This window comes from Dermochelys coriacea, chromosome 3 (genome assembly GCF_009764565.3).
Source record: "Dermochelys coriacea isolate rDerCor1 chromosome 3, rDerCor1.pri.v4, whole genome shotgun sequence".
In the NCBI taxonomy this organism is placed as follows: domain Eukaryota; kingdom Metazoa; phylum Chordata; order Testudines; family Dermochelyidae; genus Dermochelys; species Dermochelys coriacea.
Window position 1 is genome coordinate 157999956 of NC_050070.1, and position 20156 is coordinate 158020111.

General features: G+C 41.2%; 1 protein-coding gene across 8 annotated transcripts in view; it reads left to right on the forward strand.

Moving 5' to 3' along the window:
• Nucleotides 1-20156, forward strand: part of LCLAT1 (lysocardiolipin acyltransferase 1) — a 209723-nt gene that overhangs the window by 86551 nt on the left and 103016 nt on the right. For 7 of the 8 annotated variants that reach the window (XR_006280198.1, XM_043511647.1, XM_038396929.2 and 4 more), the window contains 2 exons: nt 955-1123; nt 11574-11772. Coding sequence is in view for 7 of the 8 variants with exons in the window: in XM_043511647.1 (XP_043367582.1) it covers nt 955-1123; nt 11574-11772 (368 nt within the window). In the remaining variant the exon portion in view is untranslated. Of the gene's footprint in view, nt 1-954; nt 1124-11001; nt 11067-11573; nt 11773-20156 lie in introns of those variants that run through there. The other variant, XM_043511648.1, reaches the window with a different exon arrangement.

The following is a 20156-nucleotide window of genomic DNA, read 5'->3' on the forward strand; positions in this document are numbered from 1 at the left end:
TGTGGAAGGAGCTTCAAACTGGGTCACAAGCTCCATTGGCCAGAGTGGACTTGGAATGTTGCAGAGGAAGTTCGTTTAGCCCCTTTACAGTGTCACGGGGAATAATACTTTGTGTTGCTCTTTACTGATCCCTCTAATCTTTATTTGGGGTGTTGATGGGTTCTGAAGAAAGCCACATGTATTCATTCTGCAGGTGGAAAAGGGGTTATTGTAACTTTGGAAGAGGAAGCAAAGGGGGGAAATAGGAAAACCTTGCAGGAATCTCCCTCTCCTAACCTCTCCCATCAAATAAGCTTAGTATTTTGGCAGTAAGAAAAGGAGTACCCGTGGCACCTTAGAGACTAACAAATTTATTAGAGCATAAGCTTTCGTGAGCTACAGCTCACTTCATGCATCCGATGAAGTGAGCTGTAGCTCACGAAAGCTTATGCTCTAATAAATTTGTTAGTCTCTAAGGTGCCACGGGTACTCCTTTTCTTTTTGCGAATACAGACTAACACGGCTGCTACTCTGAAACCTGTTATTTTGGCAGTGTTAGAGGCAATTGATCAAAAGTGTTTGACAGGACAAATATCCTTCTGGTTTTCTGTCCTCTTTGTAATTTTATATAATAAAAATAGCATTGAGGAGACTTCAGAATGCAATGCATATTGTATTAAATGGAGGAACTAATTGAAGATAAAGTTGATATAATTTTATGGCTCTCTTAATGTCCCAAGCACCTTAAAATTATTGTGTTTGTTGATCTCAATACCACTGAAGTGTTGCCACATCTGAGGTAGAACATTGCAGTTATTTAACAATTCACCACAACATTATGTAGTAATTTAGGACAAAAATGAAAAGCACCATATCCAGCTGAAACTGTAGGTATGAGATGGTTGAAGATTAAGTACTGTAGGCAGAAAGTAATTACAAGTGTTTATCTAACTAAATGCTCACTTTGTCTTTCAGAGCCATGGTGTCATGGAAAGGGATATACTTTTTACTTGCACTGTTCTTGGCAAGTTTTTTTGGGAGCATTTTCATGCTCAGTCCTTTTCTACCTTTGATGTTTGTCTCCCCGACCTGGTATCGCTGGATCACAGACCGCATCGTGGCCACCTGGCTCACACTCCCAGTGGTAAGTTGCAATGTCTGTGTAATTATTATAGGGGGAGCTGTTAGTTTTCCTATATTTAAGTTGCCTAACACTTTCCATTATAAAAGATTCTTGTGGATTTTTTTTTTAAGAAGCTCGATCACCTCTCCCACCACCTACCCTGAGCTAAATTTAGCTACACCAAATTGGCACATGCAGTGGGGCTTGTTTACGCTGGACTTTTAAAACAGCTTAGTTAGCGTGTTAGCTAACAGCACAGTTTAAATCCTAGTGTAGACAAAGCCTTAGTATGAAGTCTCTATCCCATTCCCCAAAAGAACTTCACTTTAAGCAAATGCCTTGGAACAATTTTGAACTTTCATTCAATGTAACTGTAAATGGAGTTCCCCTATATCAGAGTTCACTGTATTATACTAGATTTCGCTCTTTGAACCATGGGAAGATGGAAAGTATCTCCCTTGTAGTATTGGAATTATCCCTCTTGTACATACAACATATCAAACTTTTAGTATTACTCTCAATGAGAATACCGTTCAGTTAAAGCTTCTCTCCTTTTTGGCACTTTTATCTTTCAGTGATTCATTCCCACTTTTCCTTCCTTTCTTTCCTCCACCCCAACCCTCCTCCAACCTCCCCAAAGCAGTGCAGCTGCAATCACAGCAGCAAGTGGATATCTGATCGTGTGACTTTTTTTTTTTAAACTGTTTTGGGTTTTGAAAAAGAATGATTTGATCAAGGCCCAAAGCAGGGTTGTAGGAGGGGGTAGCTCAGTGAACCAAAGAGAACAGAGCATAATATAGTCCTTAACTGCTTGGAAGTCAGTGATGCTGCTTAGTGAGAATGGCTGGAGTACTAGTGAACAGGTGTTTTTACTTCAGAACTTACTAGAGAGGGTCCCTTTCCCATGCCCCAAGCTCCTAAGAATCACGCTTAGGTACGTGTTGGTGATCTTTGCTGCTGTTAGTTTAATCCTTTTAGGATTTACACAAGCATTTTAGTTCCTCCAGCCAAATTACAAAGGCAGATAATATCAGGTCAGCAAAAGGAACCTTGTCCCAGAAGTGACTTTTTCCTTGGTTACACTACAACTATAAGAGTCAGCAGACCCATTAACAACACACTTTCCCCTGACTCTGTTACAATACTGAAAGTTACTGTGGACAGGACCTAGCTGTGCCCTGTGGCTGGGCTTAATCAGTACAGTGGTTTTTTTGCTTTTTTGTGCCCCTTCCCTCAGTTTATATTGTCTTTTGAGGGCATTTGCACATACAAATGCACCATTTGATGTTCCCTAATTGTGAAGAGGCTTTTTTCCTTCAGGTAATAAACAGAATCTCAGGAGGTCTTTTAATCTTTCTGAAATAAAATGCTACTATGGCTATCAGCACTTTGTTGCTTCCAATGCATCCATTCCTCTATAGGAAGATTAATATCTTTATTGGGTAAAGATCAGTTTCTGTTTTCTCTGCCTTGAAGTATTTGGGCTACTTTATGTGCAGCTCGAAGTTTGTTTATTCTTCCCACCATTACAAGGATTATTAAATGCTACAAAATCAGGAATTAAAAATTAACAGCTGGACAAAAACATTTCCCATTAACAGTTGAATAGTGTAGGCCACTTTAATCTTTTGTGGATATGTTTCAAATTCAGTTGGTAGTAATAATGTCAGAAGTCTGACCCTATGCTTGTCTACCAGATTTCTTAAAATAGGTAACTCAAGAAACTGGGTACCAAATTTCCATTCAATTGTAGAGTTGGTGTTTTTGTATTTGGAAATCCATAAAAGCTCCAAAGTTTCCAATACTGATTATGACATAGCTGCTTTTAAGATTTTTTTTCCCTAAAAAAAGTCCCTTCAACTTTAGAATACTATTATGTATTAAAATTTCGATGTGAATGGCAGCGTAGTATCTGGAAATAGTAGCAGTGGTAGTTAGAAGTATTGCTAAGAACTATCTTAAAGAGCCCTTAAGGAAAGACAGAGATAAAGCTCTGACTCCTTATAACGGAGCATGGTCTTCATCCTGCATCATATCCAGCCTTGTGCGCCTCCCAGCCCCCAAACATTGGCCACTGAGCAACTGCAGTGCTCTCTCAACTTCCATGGCTTGCTTGTCCCCCCAGGTCTTCAAGGGATAGACCTGCAAGCAAATTTGTAAGACCTTCATCCAAGAGGAATGGGGCCAGGTCTCCTCAGAGAGGCCATTTGAAAAGGTCTATGACTCCAAGGAGCCTAAGCCCTGCAAAGGCTTCCACAAAGGTTTCAAGCAGTCTCGGTACTGAGGAATCTTGTATATCTAAGTCCTCATCTGCTTCCAACGTATACAGTACCCATCACTCAGTATTGAAGCCATTGGTACCATTGAAACTTGGACTAGAGTCTACTGATCCTCAGCACTGTACGAAGAAGGCTGTATGCTCCACATCTTCCACAGCCTCATCGGTACCTAGACCATTGGTACAGCAGGTTCCAGAACAGTCAGTAAAACACTTAGTAACTCTCACCTCTATGGCTGGGACTTACCAAGTCACCGTGCTGGCTCACCCAGTACCGCAAGAGTTCAGGTTCTCAAAGGACCTGCTTATTTCCAAGGAACCTGAGTCTCTTCTATTGAAGTCAAGGTTCCTGGTACCACAACCAGCATTATCCCGGTAATCCCCCCTTTCACCAGGATTGCCTACTTCCCTGGTACCAATACGTTATGAAAGATGGCTGATGCCTCCTCCACTGCACTATGAAGAGGAGGGTTCTTCAGATTCCCAAATTTTTGTTCAGGGTTCTGCTGACTACCTACATTTGACTACCTGGAACCTGCACCTCCTTCCAACTTAATTCTCCCCAGTTGAGGCTATCATCCCCCATGTATCGCATTGTTGATTTAAAATACTTTCAAGATCCAGTGAAGAGGACAGCAGACACCCTTCAGATCCCATTAGAGGAAATGCAGGAAACATCGCACAAATGGCTTGACGTCTTGCAGACATCATCTTCAGCATTGGTTGCCTTCTGTATAAATGAAGCATTATTAAAATCTGCCAAGTCCATCTGTCAGTCTCCTGCTATTGTGTCTCTCCCCCCCACTCCCCCCAATGGCAAAAAGACCAGACAGAAATTATTATGTCCCATATAAGGGCTTGAACTTCTTATTTTCCCCACACTGAATCAAATCCTCTAACGTGGACACAGTAAATGAGTGTCAGAGGCAATACCGTTTGAAGACTACACCCCATGAAAAGGACCACAAATCCCTGGAGTATTTTGGTGCAAGAGTTACTCTTTTGCTACTTCACAATTCCAAATTGCTAACTTTCTGTTGATTCTGGCAAAATACAGTCACATTAATTAAATTAAGTTTAGGACTTTCATTGAACATCTACCACAACAGCACAAAGAACAGTTCCAAGCCTCCATTGCAGAAGGGCAGCTCTTGACTAGAACAATCCTGCAGGCTTCTCTGGATGTGGCTGATATGACAGCTTATTCCATTGTTATGGCTGTAATAATGTGCAGGGTATCATGACATCAGTCACTTTCAATGGTTCCTTTCATGGTCAGTGACACCATGTATAATTCGGTGAATACTTCAAAGCTCTCCAGGGTGACCCTTTGTTGGCTGGATATATATATAATATATAAGCCTGCAAACAAAAAGAGGCTTAATCTACTTCAGGTGGTGCAGAGATAATCTCCTTCTCAATTCTCCACTTTCTATATATCTTTGGAGCACTTAGAGAAGAAAAAAACTCATTTCAAAGGGGACAATCTTTAACTGCTACAGCAAACTCGACTCAGCAGCTAATCACAGGTTTCAGAGTAGCAGCCGTGTTAGTCTGTATTCGCAAAAAGAAAAGGAGTACCGGTGGCACCTTAGAGACTAACAAATTTATTAGAGCATAAGCTTTCGTGAGCTACAGCTCACTTCATCGGATGCATTTGGTGGAAAAAACAGAGGAGAGATTTATATACACACACACACACAGAGAACATGAAACAATGGGTTTATCATACACACTGTAAGGAGAGTGATCACTTAAGATAAGCCATCACCAGCAGCAGGGGGGGGGGGAAAGGAGGAAAACCTTTCATGGTGACAAGCAAGGTAGGCTAATTCCAGCAGTTAACAAGAATATCAGAGGAACAGTGGGGGGTGGGGTGGGAGGGAGAAATACCATGGGGAAATAGTTTTACTTTGTGTAATGACTCATCCATTCCCAGTCTCTATTCAAGCCTAAGTTAATTGTATCCAGTTTGCAAATTAATTCCAATTCAGCAGTCTCTCGTTGGAGTCTGTTTTTGAAGCTTTTTTGTTGAAGTATAGCCACTCTTAGGTCTGTGATCGAGTGACCAGAGAGATTGAAGTGTTCTCCAACTGGTTTTTGAATGTTATAATTCTTGACGTCTGATTTATGTCCATTCATTCTTTTACGTAGAGACTGTCCAGTTTGGCCAATGTACATGGCAGAGGGGCATTGCTGGCACATGATGGCATATATCACATTGGTAGATGCGCAGGTGAACGAGCCTCTGATAGTGTGACTGATGTGATTAGGCCCTATGATGGTATCCCCTGAATAGATATGTGGACAGAGTTGGCAACGGGCTTTGTTGCAAGGATAGGTTCCTGGGTTAGTGGTTCTGTTGTGTGGTGTGTGGTTGCTGGTGAGTATTTGCTTCAGATTGGGGGGCTGTCTGTAAGCAAGGACTGGTCTGTCTCCCAAGATCTGTGAGAGTGATGGCTCGTCCTTCAGGATAGGTTGTAGATCCTTGATGATGCGTTGGAGAGGTTTTAGTTGGGGGCTGAAGGTGATGGCTAGTGGCGTTCTGTTGTTTTCTTTGTTGGGCCTGTCCTGTAGTAGGTGACTTCTGGGTACTCTTCTGGCTCTGTCAATCTGTTTCTTCACTTCAGCAGGTGGGTATTGTAGTTGTAGGAATGCATGATAGAGATCTTGTAGGTGTTTGTCTCTGTCTGAGGGGTTGGAGCAAATGCGGTTATATCGTAGCGCTTGGCTGTAGACAATGGATCGAGTGGTATGATCTGGATGAAAGCTAGAGGCATGTAGGTAGGAATAGCGGTCAGTAGGTTTCCGATATAGGGTGGTGTTTATGTGACCATCGCTTATTAGCACCGTCGTGTCCAGGAAGTGGATCTCTTGTGTGGACTGGTCCAGGCTGAGGTTGATGGTGGGATGGAAATTGTTGAAATCATGGTGGAATTCCTCAAGAGCTTCTTTTCCATGGGTCCAGATGATGAAGATGTCATCAATGTAGCGCAAGTAGAGTAGGGGCATTAGGGGACGAGAGCTGAGGAAGCGTTGTTCTAAGTCAGCCATAAAAATGTTGGCATACTGTGGGGCCATGCGGGTACCCATCGCAGTGCCGCTGATTTGAAGGTATACATTGTCACCAAATGTGAAATAGTTATGGGTCAGGACAAAGTCACAAAGTTCAGCCACCAGGTTAGCCGTGACAGTATCGGGGATACTGTTCCTGACGGCTCGTAGTCCATCTTCGTGTGGAATGTTGGTGTAGAGGGCTTCTACATCCATAGTGGCTAGGATGGTGTTTTTAGGAAGATCACCAATGGACTGTAGTTTCCTCAGGAAATCGGTGGTGTCTCGAAGATAGCTGGGAGTGCTGGTAACGAAGGGCCTGAGGAGGGAGTCTACATAGCCAGACAATCCTGCTGTCAGGGTGCCAATGCCTGAGATGATGGGGCGTCCAGGATTTCCAGGTTTATGGATCTTGGGTAGCAGATAGAATACCCCAGGTCGGGGCTCCAGGGGTGTGTCTGTGCGGATTATACTTCAACAAAAAAGCTTCAAAAACAGACTCCAACGAGAGACTGCTGAATTGGAATTAATTTGCAAACTGGATACAATTAACTTAGGCTTGAATAGAGACTGGGAATGGATGAGTCATTACACAAAGTAAAACTATTTCCCCATGGTATTTCTCCCTCCCACCCCACCCCCCACTGTTTCTCTGATATTCTTGTTAACTGCTGGAATTAGCCTACCTTGCTTGTCACCATGAAAGGTTTTCCTCCTTTCCCCCCCCTGCTGCGGGTGATGGCTTATCTTAAGTGATCACTCTCCTTACAGTGTGTATGATAAACCCATTGTTTCATGTTCTCTGTGTGTGTGTATATAAATCTCTCCTCTGTTTTTTCCACCAAATGCATCCGATGAAGTGAGCTGTAGCTCACGAAAGCTTATGCTCTAATAAATTTGTTAGTCTCTAAGGTGCCACAAGTACTCCTTTTCTTTCAGCAGCTAATGACAGCCAAATGTTCCTTTTTTACTCCTTTGTCAAGGACCACAGTATGCTGATTTCAGACCTTTGTTGCACTATTTTACACCAGGCAACTTTCCTCCTTTTGGGAATGGTCTCTCCCATTTTCACACCTTAGAAGAGCAGATTACCTCCGACAGAGGGGTCTTGGAGGTTTATAACTTTGGGAAACTCCATTCAGTTCCACCTCTCTGAAGCAAGAGGCTCTGTCCCGTCTCTGTGTAGGAGCAGTAGAACCAGTTCCCACGCCACACAAAAGAAGAAGGCATTATTCCAAGTACTTCTTAATTACCAAAAAGAAGAATGGATGGAGACCAATTCTAGATCTATGGATGCTGAATACCTTGGAGTCAAGATGGCGACATTCTGAGTCATCATCCCTTCTCTGGATCTTGGGGACTGCTTTGTGATCCTCAGCCTTCAGGATTCATGTTTTCATATCACAATACACCCTTCTCACAAGAAATTTCTGCACTTCATGATGGGGCAGGACCATTACAAATATTAGGTCCTTCCCTTCAAGATAGGCACTACTCCCAGGGTATTCACAAAACTTGTGGCAGTGGTGGCTTTAAAACTTCTCAGTGGGGAGTAATAGACTTCCCTTCCCTTGCTGATTGGTTTCTTAAGGGATGTTCCTTCACCATCAAACTGGCATTCAGTACTATGATTCTGTTAAACAGTCGGTTTCCAGCTCACCTTCATGAAATCTTCCTTCCCACTGATACAGAGGTTAGAGTTTATAGGGGCCATGCTGGACATCTCCACAGCCAGAGTTTATTGCTAGACAATAGATTCCTTACACTGTCACATCTGATGATGTCTGCAACTTCTCGGGCATGTGGCAGCATGTACTTTTGGCACACTTCATGACTGATCCTCTATATGCTGTCTTTTTCAAAGATAGTTTCTCTTTGACCACATCCACACTTTTAACCCAGAGTTACTTTGGATTTTCATATCAATTCATCTCCCAGTGTTCTACCCCAAGCCTCGCTGGTCAAAACATGAAGCCATCCTTCATAACTTAGATTTCAGGAGAGCATTGGTTTAATTATCTGGACAGGACTAGACTTTTTTGATCCTCCCTAGGGTTGTTTGTTTCTGTTGTGGACAAAGATTTCAGAGTAGCAGCCGTGTTAGTCTGTATTCGCAAAAAGAAAAGGAGTACTTGTGGCACCTTAGAGACTAACAAATGCTCTAATAAATTTGTTAGTCTCTAAGGTGCCACAAGTACTCCTTTTCTTGTTGTGGACAAAAGTATAGGGGTTCCTGTGACTACCCAGAGGCTTTCTAAATGGGGGTTTCTGTTTACATACTCTCCTCTTATATGGATGCTAACATATCCTGCCCCCCAAGGTCATCGTTCCTTCTACGAGATCGTACTCCACATCTGTAGCCCTGCTGGAGGGCGTGTCTATTACAGAAATTTGCAAGACTGCTACATGGGTTTTGATTCACACATACTTGTCACACTATGCCTTGCTTGATGCATCCCATGCAGATGCTGCCTTTGGCTCTATAGTCCTACAGACAGTCTTAGACCAAGTTCCAAAGAACCTCCTTCCTTTAAAGGGTACTGCTAGGGAGTGACCTCAAGTGGAGCACCCATAGGGACACTACTTGAAGAAAAAGAGGTTACGTACCTTGTTTGGTAACTGAAGTTCTTCGACCTATGTGTCCCTGCAGGTGTTCCACTACCCACCCTCTTTCTCTTCTGCTTCGGATTCTCATCTTGGGGCTTTGCAGTGCAGAAGGAACTGAAGGCATTCAATCTGCATGGCCATGTATATCCTCAGTACAGGACAGGAGGATGTGTAGGATGCATGCACGAGCCAAACGACCACTGCTACTGAAAATCTCTAATTGAAGGCGCATGCAGTGTTTGTATACCTCAAGTGGCATGGCCATAAGGGGACACATCTCGAAGAATTCCAGTGATTACACAAGGTAGAAACCTGTCCTTTTGGCAAAATTCCGTTTAGTTGAAAATGTTCCAACCAGCTCTACTTAGGTTCTTAAGTTTCTAATCACTTATTAAAATGATACTTAAGCTTTTAAATCACATAGGCACTTCTGAAAATTTTATCCTACATCTCTTCAGATGTGGCAGAGCTGCTTTAGTCTGAGAAGAATCTCATAAATAGAATTTTTATTAGAACAGTGTATGGCCAATATAGTAATTTGCTTAGAATGTTTTTAAAATGCTTAGAATGAAAACTGCTGATGTCTCATTAATAAGAAATATAGAACTATTAGTGTTTCTCATAGACTTTAATTGCAGGAAGTTCAGATGATTGATTTTTAAAATGATCCAATAATTAGTGTTTTCGTCTAATTCTGTAAAAATAGAATTTAAAGTAATTAATAAGTATTTCAGAGTTATAAGCAATTCATGGTGTGGCACTTATTTCCTTAGGGAAATATTACTTTGTAGGGAATATTCATCGTAATTTGACAATTACTTTGAATGCGGGAACAATCTGTTTGACTCCTTCAGATACATTATTGCATGGTAGCAGACTGACTAAATTTCCTTTTCTGTGTTACCTTCCCAAACGTTTTCACAAACCCACAAAATATCTTGGGTTTCCAAAATTTTCTTCTTGTTTTGAGAAATGAATTTTTAATTTAAAATATGTATAAAAACAATCTGTGCTTCAGAACCCTAAAGGAGCTGAAAAAGCGGGTAACAATTTTTGTCAAACTGACTGACTTTTTCTTGTTGATTAACTCCCCATAGCCTATATTAAGCCCTTCTTCCCTGCTTCCCGGGGACTTTCTCCTGCTTCAGAGTTTCCTCAAGACTGATAACACCTGGCAGAGAGCACACAGCTCTCTTATTGTTTAAGTGATATATGTACACGTTTTCATCAATTTGGTCAACATCTAATATGTTTATCAAACCCATCCAACAGAAAATTAAATTAGTTTTAGAGATGAGAAAGATCACACACTGCAATCAATATATCTTAACTGTTTTCCACTCTGAGGCACGTAACTTGCTCTACTTTTACAATGGTTCATTACTATCTTTTAACACCGACAACTTACCTGTACTGTAGTTGGTTGAGTCACTTTTCATTACTATTTGGGACTTATTATACAGTGCTTTTCATCCAGGGATCTCAAGCTATTTGCAAATATAAGCATTGTACCAGTTTTACAAATGAGTAAACTGAGACACAGGAACTAAATTGTCTAAGGACGCATAGCACTCCAGTGGCAGAGTCACAGACCGAAACCGGAATCTCCAGACTCCCAATCTTGCATTCTCGCCTCTTTTTTTTTTTTTTGAGTCTGAAGTTTTCCGTTTTGTATCAAGGACATATGAGCTTGAAAACACTTTTCCACTTTGATTGTTTTACTTTTTCACAATTGCTCTTTTCATTGTGATTAGGTGTGTGATAGGTTATTTGAAAAAAAAAAACAAAAAAAAGGCTTTCTTTTATTGTGCATTAGAAGTGACTGAGTCCCTCTAATGGATGGTCACCAGGCTGTTGTAATTGTCACAAATTGAAACAGACATAAATCAGTCCATCACAGTGTGTTCAAGTTTGTCTGGGATTTCCGATTTTCAGACTCATTTTCTGTCTTCACTTTTAGCCATTCTTGGGGATGAGAGTGAAGCATGCTTTCGTGTTGACCATTCTGGCTGAGGGCATGACGTGGTACGTTCTAGAGCTCTTCAATGCCATACTAGTATTGACCGTTCAGTCACTCACATGATACATGAGGCACTTTCCCTTTCCTGCTAGGGAATTTTTGCCCTGCAATGCTCCAGACCTTGCTGGATCATATTAAAACCTGCATTTTGATTCCCACGTACCAGTGCAATACACTATTGGATTCACAGCTCATTTTAAAAAAGATTATTTTTAGGCAAAAAAGGTATTTGTATATGATATCCAGATCAGCAAAGAGTAGCTTTTTAAGAATTGCTGATTATTGATTCCACCTCTTTAATTAGGGACAATAGCAGACAGCTATTGTGTAAAAATTGACTGGCCTTCAATAAGAAAACAGTTGAGGGAAGTTCACTGTTTTTTCTAATGAAGTTGTGTGTTAAGAAATTAGTCAATGAAAATTTATGTCTGTTGTCAGTAAGCTAACAGACTTGCTTCCTTTTCTCCCTCTGCCTCGAGTGGAAAGTCATAATATCAAAGTCTTTCTTCTAGGCTTTGCTGGAGATGGTGTTTGGCGCAAAGGTGGTTATAACAGGTGATGGGTTCATCCCCGGAGAAAGAAGTGTTATCATCATGAACCACCGGACACGAATGGACTGGATGTTCCTATGGAATTGCCTGCTGCGATACAGCTACCTCAGACTAGAAAAAATCTGTCTCAAATCCAGTCTCAAAAGCGTTCCAGGATTTGGTAGGTTATCTACAGTTTTAATGGATAAAAGAGAATTAGTAATAAAATACAATATTTCACTTTTCTAATACCACCCTAACCTCCTCTTCAACTTCTACTTCAAATTTAAGATCAGCATTTTCCACTCTGTCCAGATGCACTTGTCAGGCTTCTTGTTTCATAACTAACGAGAGAGAGAGAGAGAGAGAGAGTGGGGGGGGGGGTTTGTTTTTAAAGCTTTCTGTGGACAGGTCAGAAATCAATGTTCTTTCTAATAGCCGTAGTTTTAAATTCAGGTGACAGAAATACACTGTACAGTATATTAAATAGCTTAGTTTTGTCCTTTTGTTTGAAATTGTTACAGTGATATAGGCCAGTAACTGGTTTGGGCTGAAGATACTGAACAAGTAATTTTTTGGCTGATTTGAAATAATTTTTCATGCAAGTCGTTTCAGAATAAATATGCAGATTTATCTGAAATAAACATGTCTTTTTGCATTTTATTAATTTTTTTAGATTTGTTTGACATCTCTCACAAAATTACTTTGTACTGGATATGTATCAGCTTTCTGAAGTCCAAAGGGTAACCTAATTTGTGATTCCCTTTTATCAGTCCATTTACTTGCACAGATAATTTTTGGTAGTGATGCGTATAATTCTGGTAATAGTGAGTGATTTGCTGAGCAGTAGGGGGAGCTCTCATATTGTGCCACACCAAAATTACTTTTTAAAAAAAATCATTATTTAAATAAAATTGTGACTGTGTAAACGATATTTTCAACCAATATATACAAATTCGGTGGTAAATATTTGTTTGTTCTTTTAAGTTACAAGAAGTCAGGATATTGTAGATGCATCTTGTACTCTTGTATTACATTACAAAAGATTTTGAATTTTTTTCATAATTTGAAAAATTATTTGGAAGTAAATTAGAATGGGCATATTTTTATCTTCAAGTGACAGCTGTACTTGTTGTTTGCTTCTATTATATTTTCCAAAGGAATTTTAGGACATGGTTCATGTGTACAGTATGCATGCGAATGCAAAGGATATTCTCCCAGTTAAGTACTGTATATTTTTATAACATTTGGGGTTTGACAGAATTAGAATTCTCTAAACATACATTTAAAGAACAAATGCTGAGATTGGAGATTATCCATGCCTTCCAGTATTGTTTGTCAGTGAACGAAAAGGCTAAGGGGTTATTAGGAGGTTTTGAAGGTAGCTTTTCAGTCCATTCTTCAGTGTACAATAACTCTGCACATCTAAATGCACCTTCCAAAACACATAGCAGTCTCTTGTGTATGCCCGTTATAATTTCAGGAACAGTAATTTATTTTTAAATGACATGGAGCTAACACCGTATTAATCAAAGCAGGAGATTTCAGTTAGACTGCATCCTTACCTTACTTCATAGTTGTGATGGTAATTCAGTGCATGATCTGACTTTAATATAACACTGTAGCAGAATAGAAGGTTAAAAGACTCTGCATAGGATTACAAGGCTCCCCTGCTGAGCCAGCCTAAATTCAAATGCTTGAACACTTCAGAAAAGATGCAAAATATTGTGACATACCCCTGGGGTAGAACCTGAAACTGTGGGACCTCTGAGTTCCCTTAAACTCTTCGTCCTGTGTGCTCTTTCACAATGCTGTGCTAGTGATAAGCAGCAAACCCCTCCAGATGCTGTGATCAATCCGCCATCAATACGTGGAGGCACACATCCACCTAAACTGCATGAATGCTTACTAAACCACTCATGAATTATACACAGAGAGACGCCAGCCAATTTCCCCAGCCCCACTTGCATCCCAGTGATGTACCATCTTACACTGCTCAAGACCTTCTCTTGAACAGTGCAAGCTCATTAATTAGTTTGTTACTTTGTCAAAGGAAAGTGGACTGCACCAGCCTTTGTAATCTGAGCAGATTCCTCAAACGATCTCTAGACATACTTAGTGATAAGGATAAAACATTACAATAAGTTTATTAACTACAGAAAGATAGATTCGAAGTGTTAGACATAGAGGTCAAAGTTGGTTACATAAGAAATAAAAATAGAAATGCAGTCTAAACTTTCACAGACCAAGCAAGATTTGAATCAAACAGCTTTTCTCAGCTGACTGGATGTTCTGGGCAGTTTACAGTTCTTAAAATGCAGGCTGAATTCCCTTCTCAGCCTGGGACCAATCTCCCCAGTTCGAGGTCTTTGTCTTCCAGGCGTTGAGATGGGGGAGGGGAGAGACCAAGTGGTGATATAATTGACCCTCATTTACACTTTCTCTGTAGGTGCTAGAAAGATCCTTGTTGTGATGTGGGGGTTAGGTAGCCCCCATTGTGTACGTGCCTTCTCTGTGGAATCTCTGGGCGAGTAGATTCTTCTTGATGGGCCATCAACACATGTCTGGCTGGTCCTGATGTAAATTTGTCTTGTCAGTGTTAGTTGCCCCTTTGTTGCCAGCTAGTTGCTAGCTGAGAGCGTTTTCCACTTACCACATATTTCAGAAATAAGCATATAGCAATATTTCATGACCTCAAATACAATGATAGTATGTACAATTCAACAGGATATTAATGTTCAACATATCAAGATTTCTTAAATGATACCTCACAAGGCATGCACTGTACAAAACATATATCACAGTGGTGAATATAGGGTTTCCAGGGTGCTATTTTGAGATACAGAGTGTCACGAATACTTACTGCTGACACATGCAAGCAAGTGGATTTTGTTCTTTCCAATCCTTATCTAAGGGGGCAGAGAGAACTAATAGCTGAAATAAAGGAGGTTCTTCAGGGAAAGCTGAGGAACAGCCAAGTTTGGGAAGAGCTTAATTTAAAGTGTGCAATTTTAAGTTTAAAGCCAAACTCTTGGAAAAGGGAAGTTTGGACAATTCTGTGGGTAAAGCGGATTGGTTTGTTCAAAGCAGGACAGGCACTGCACCTCTTTCAAAATAGTTGCCTCCTCTCCTTTGTTAGCCTCTGAGAACTCTCCCTCATTCCTGCCCATTTTCCACATAACTAGTTACTGTTGCATATTTTGTAAGATATATGGAAAGGAAATTCATACAGCAAAAACTGTGTGTTTAATGAGTTCAGGTTACAGCAGGACGCACTCCACGCAACCAAAACCTTAAAAGTCGGGAAATGAGAAATTAAGTCTGACACCCTTTGCCACCTTCACGTTGCCTACAGTTGTGGAGGTCAGTAACACTCAGCACTCAATAAGGCATTCACTTTCATCTAAAACAGATAACAGAGCGATACATACCCCAGCTTAATCAAGCTCTTGTTCTTAAAGCAAAATCTTAACTTTCTTCTTACTCTGTTATACCAAGAAATTTCCTGACATGAGCTGCAGAAGAACTAATGTTCTTTGTGTACATTAATCTAGAGAAGAGCCACATGGAGTATCTTCAAAGTAGGCGTGACGATTTATTAGAATATGAGCTAATGAATAGACCCCAAAATAGAAGGGATATACTTCTGGCCCTATGTTTAGAGACAGACTAGTAAATTGAATGCACGGCTAAAAAGGCAGTGCTAATAGTAGGGTATTAGTTTTGTGGCACAATGGAGTTCATTTTACAACAGTTTGGCTGGTTGGAGCTGTACGGAAGGGACACCATTGCTACTTGCTGTGAGATGCTTTAAACTAGCATGCAAGAAAATGCTGTGCAGAATCTGCCAGAAAGGGAAGGAGTGAATGAAAAGTGAGATCCGTGAATCCAGCATAGATATGCACATGGAGAGTTTCTATAGGAACTTGACTGAAACACAGTGCAGCAGCAAAAGCTGGTGGGGGCTAAATACAGAAGGGTAGAGATTGTTAGACGTCAGCGGGAGCAGTTTATGCTTCATGTCAATCCTGTGCTTTGCTTTTCAGTGCAGATTTCTAAATCCATGTCAGGACTGCAAATGTATATTCAGTAGATCTTGTGATAAATATCAGTAGGAAATTGTGGCCAAGGAGTATAATTATAAATTCAGCCAGGCAGTGTAGAAAATCACATATTTTACCTCCAGGGCCCTACCATATGATATGAAAGGCTTTTAATTGGTACTAATAGTGGAAGAAAAGTCTTGCAGTGCTGTTTTAAAAAGCCTTTGCCTATTTTGTAAGCCTTTAGCATTTAACCGAACCTTTTAAAAATCACAAGGAAAGACAATTTAGAAATCCATGCGATGCCTCATCAGTGCCTTGCAGATGTCATTGCCACCATTTGCTAGTTGTCAAAGTAGAATATTTCAAGCCAGAAATTATTTAGAATTCTGAAATTAAAATAATTTCTTCTCTCCTAGGTTTCAGAGTAGCAGCCGTGTTAGTCTGTATTCACAAAAAGAAAAGGAGTACTTGTGGCACCTTAGAGACTAACAAATTTATTTGAGCATAAGCTTTCGTGAGCTACAGCTCACTTCATCGGATGCATTTGGTGGAAAAAGCAGAGGAGAGATTTATATACACACACACAGAGAACATGAAACAATGGGTTTATCATACACACTGTAAGGAGAGTGATCACTTAAGATGAGCCATCACCAGCAGCAGGGGGGGAAAGGAGGAAAACCTTTCATGGTGACAAGCAGGTAGGCTAATTCCAGCAGTTAACAAGAATATCAGAGGAACAGTGGGGGGTGGGGTGGGAGGGAGAAATACCATGGGGAAATAGTTTTACTTTGTGTAATGACTCATCCATTCCCAGTCTCTATTCAAGCCTAAGTTAATTGTATCCAGTTTGCAAATTAATTCCAATTCAGCAGTCTCTCGTTGGAGTCTGTTTTGAAGCTTTTTTGTTGAAGTATAGCCACTCTTAGGTCTGTGATCGAGTGACCAGAGAGATTGAAGTGTTCTCCAACTGGTTTTTGAATGTTCCTGACGGCTTGTAGTCCATCTTTGTGTGGAATGTTGGTGTAGAGGGCTTCTACATCCATAGTGGCTAGGATGGTGTTTTTAGGAAGATCACCAATGGACTGTAGTTTCCTCAGGAAATCGGTGGTGTCTCGAAGATAGCTGGGAGTGCTGGTAACGAAGGGCCTGAGGAGGGAGTCTACATAGCCAGACAATCCTGCTGTCAGGGTGCCAATGCCTGAGATGATGGGGCGTCCAGGATTTCCAGGTTTATGGATCTTGGGTAGCAGATAGAATACCCCAGGTCCTGGCTCCAGGGGTGTGTCTGTGCGGATTTGTTCTTGTGCTTTTTCAGGGAGTTTCTTGAGCAAATGCTGTAGTTTCTTTTGGTAACTCTCAGTGGGATCAGAGGGTAATGGCTTGTAGAAAGTGGTGTTGGAGAGCTGCCTAGTAGCCTCTTGTTCATATTCTGACCTATTCATGATGACGACAGCACCTCCTTTGTCAGCCGTCAGGAACAGTATCCCCGATACTGTCACGGCTAACCTGGTGGCAGAACTTTGTGACTTTGTCCTGACCCATAACTATTTCACATTTGGTGACAATGTATACCTTCAAATCAGCGGCACTGCGATGGGTACCCGCATGGCCCCACAGTATGCCAACATTTTTATGGCTGACTTAGAACAACGCTTCCTCAGCTCTCGTTCCCTAATGCCCCTACTCTACTTGCGCTACATTGATGACATCTTCATCATCTGGACCCATGGAAAAGAAGCTCTTGAGGAATTCCACCATGATTTCAACAATTTCCATCCCACCATCAACCTCAGCCTGGACCAGTCCACACAAGAGATCCACTTCCTGGACACTACGGTGCTAATAAGCGATGGTCACATAAACACCACCCTATATCGGAAACCTACTGACCGCTATTCCTACCTACATGCCTCTAGCTTTCATCCAGATCATACCACTCGATCCATTGTCTACAGCCAAGCGCTACGATATAACCGCATTTGCTCCAACCCCTCAGACAGAGACAAACACCTACAAGATCTCTATCATGCATTCCTACAACTACAGTACCCACCTGCTGAAGTGAAGAAACAGATTGACAGAGCCAGAAGAGTACCCAGAAGTCACCTACTACAGGACAGGCCCAACAAAGAAAACAACAGAACGCCACTAGCCATCACCTTCAGCCCCCAACTAAAACCCCTCCAACGCATCATCAAGGATCTACAACCTATCCTGAAGGACGAGCCATCGCTCTCTCAGATCTTGGGAGACAGACCAGTCCTTGCTTACAGACAGCCCCCCAATCTGAAGCAAATACTCACCAGCAACCACACACCACACAACAGAACCACTAACCCAGGAACCTATCCTTGCAACAAAGCCCGTTGCCAACTCTGTCCACATATCTATTCAGGGGATACCATCATAGGGCCTAATCACATCAGCCACACCATCAGAGGCTCGTTCACCTGTGCATCTACCAATGTGATATATGCCATCATGTGCCAGCAATGCCCCTCTGCCATGTACATTGGCCAAACTGGACAGTCTCTACGTAAAAGAATGAATGGACACAAATCAGACGTCAAGAATTATAACATTCAAAAACCAGTTGGAGAACACTTCAATCTCTCTGGTCACTCGATCACAGACCTAAGAGTGGCTATACTTCAACAAAAAAGCTTCAAAAACAGACTCCAACGAGAGACTGCTGAATTGGAATTAATTTGCAAACTGGATACAATTAACTTAGGCTTGAATAGAGACTGGGAATGGATGAGTCATTACACAAAGTAAAACTATTTCCCCATGGTATTTCTCCCTCCCTCCCCACCCCCCACTGTTCCTCTGATATTCTTGTTAACTGCTGGAATTAGCCTACCTGCTTGTCACCATGAAAGGTTTTCCTCCTTCCCCCCCCTGCTGCTGGTGATGGCTCATCTTAAGTGATCACTCTCCTTACAGTGTGTATGATAAACCCATTGTTTCATGTTCTCTGTGTGTGTGTATATAAATCTCTCCTCTGCTTTTTCCACCAAATGCATCCGATGAAGTGAGCTGTAGCTCACGAAAGCTTATGCTCTAATAAATTTGTTAGTCTCTAAGGTGCCACAAGTACTCCTTTTCTTTTCTTCTCTCCTAGTACCTTTCAGTTTAATCTTTTCAGATGAATACCTTTACATGAACTAATTGTACTTGATTAAAAATAAACAAATACAGAGCATTTGATACATTTACTAAAGGCAATTGTTTTCATTCTTAGGCAGCTACATGGTGGTCAGAACTTTAAGTATGTCATTCAGAATTGTGTACAGCATGGGGTTATGTGTAACACATTCATCTGAGTATCTCTGAGTACTTCATAAACATTAAGCCTCGCAACATCCTGGTGCTAAGTGCCATCCCAATTTTAGAGTGGGAAAATAAATTTGAGGTTAATGAGAGGTTAAGAAAATTACCCAAATCTGATAAATTAGGGGCAGACCTAAGGCTTGAACCCAGGAGTGCTGATTCCAAGTCCCCATCTTTAGCTAATGCACTCTTTGTGCTTGGGGTTTTATTTGTATTTGGAGACTTAATATGCAGAGGAATGTATGTTTGGACATGAGCAGAGTTAAAATATCTGAAACATGATTTAACAACTGCATACTGCACATATAAGGACTTTCTGTTTAAGAAATTTATATACATATTTTGCTGGTATATGATGCCTCGTTAGGAGTTTTTGGGTCACTTTTTATAGATGTTTAGAAATTATTAATTTACAGTATTTTAATATACCAAAAAACCTTTGAATTGACTATATGCGAGTTGTTTCTTTTTTAATGGATGGTCTTTTTGTTCCTGGAGACTATATCTCTGGTTTAATAATGCATGCAATAAAGTTTCCAAAATGCTATATTAAATTTCAATAATCTCAATTTCAGAAATATTACTGCAGCATTTCTCTACTACTTGCCAAAAAGGTATGGTCCCCAGGAATCACTATTCACTTTGTTGTACAGCTGTTGCTGCAGTTTCTTATATCAGTGGTTCTCAACCAGGGGTCCGGGCCCTTCTGGGGAGGCTGTGAGTAGGTTTCAGGGGGTCCGCCAAGCACGGCCAGTGTTAGACTCACTGGGGCCCAGGGCAGAAAGCTGAAGCCACACCACACAGGGAGGAAGTCTGGGGCTCTGGGCACCAATACCTGAGGCCGAAGCCGAACTTAGCTTCATGGGGGTTCCTGTGGCATGGGGCCCTGGGCAGTTGCCCTGCTTGCTACCCCCTCATGCCAGTCCCGGCTTTTATATGCAGAAAACCAGTTGTTGTGGTACAGGTGGCCCATGGAATTTTTATAGCATGTTTTGCAGGGGGGCTCAGGAAAAAAAAAAAGGTTGAGAACCCATGTCTTAGATGACATCATCAAAAACTACTCTGGCACATTTTGCAATAGCAATTCTCTAGGAGGATTTCTAACAGCATTGGCAGTTTCTTGCATATTAAAATCAAGTAGAATTTCCCTAACTCTCTTCTGAAAGTGCATATACAAACCTCT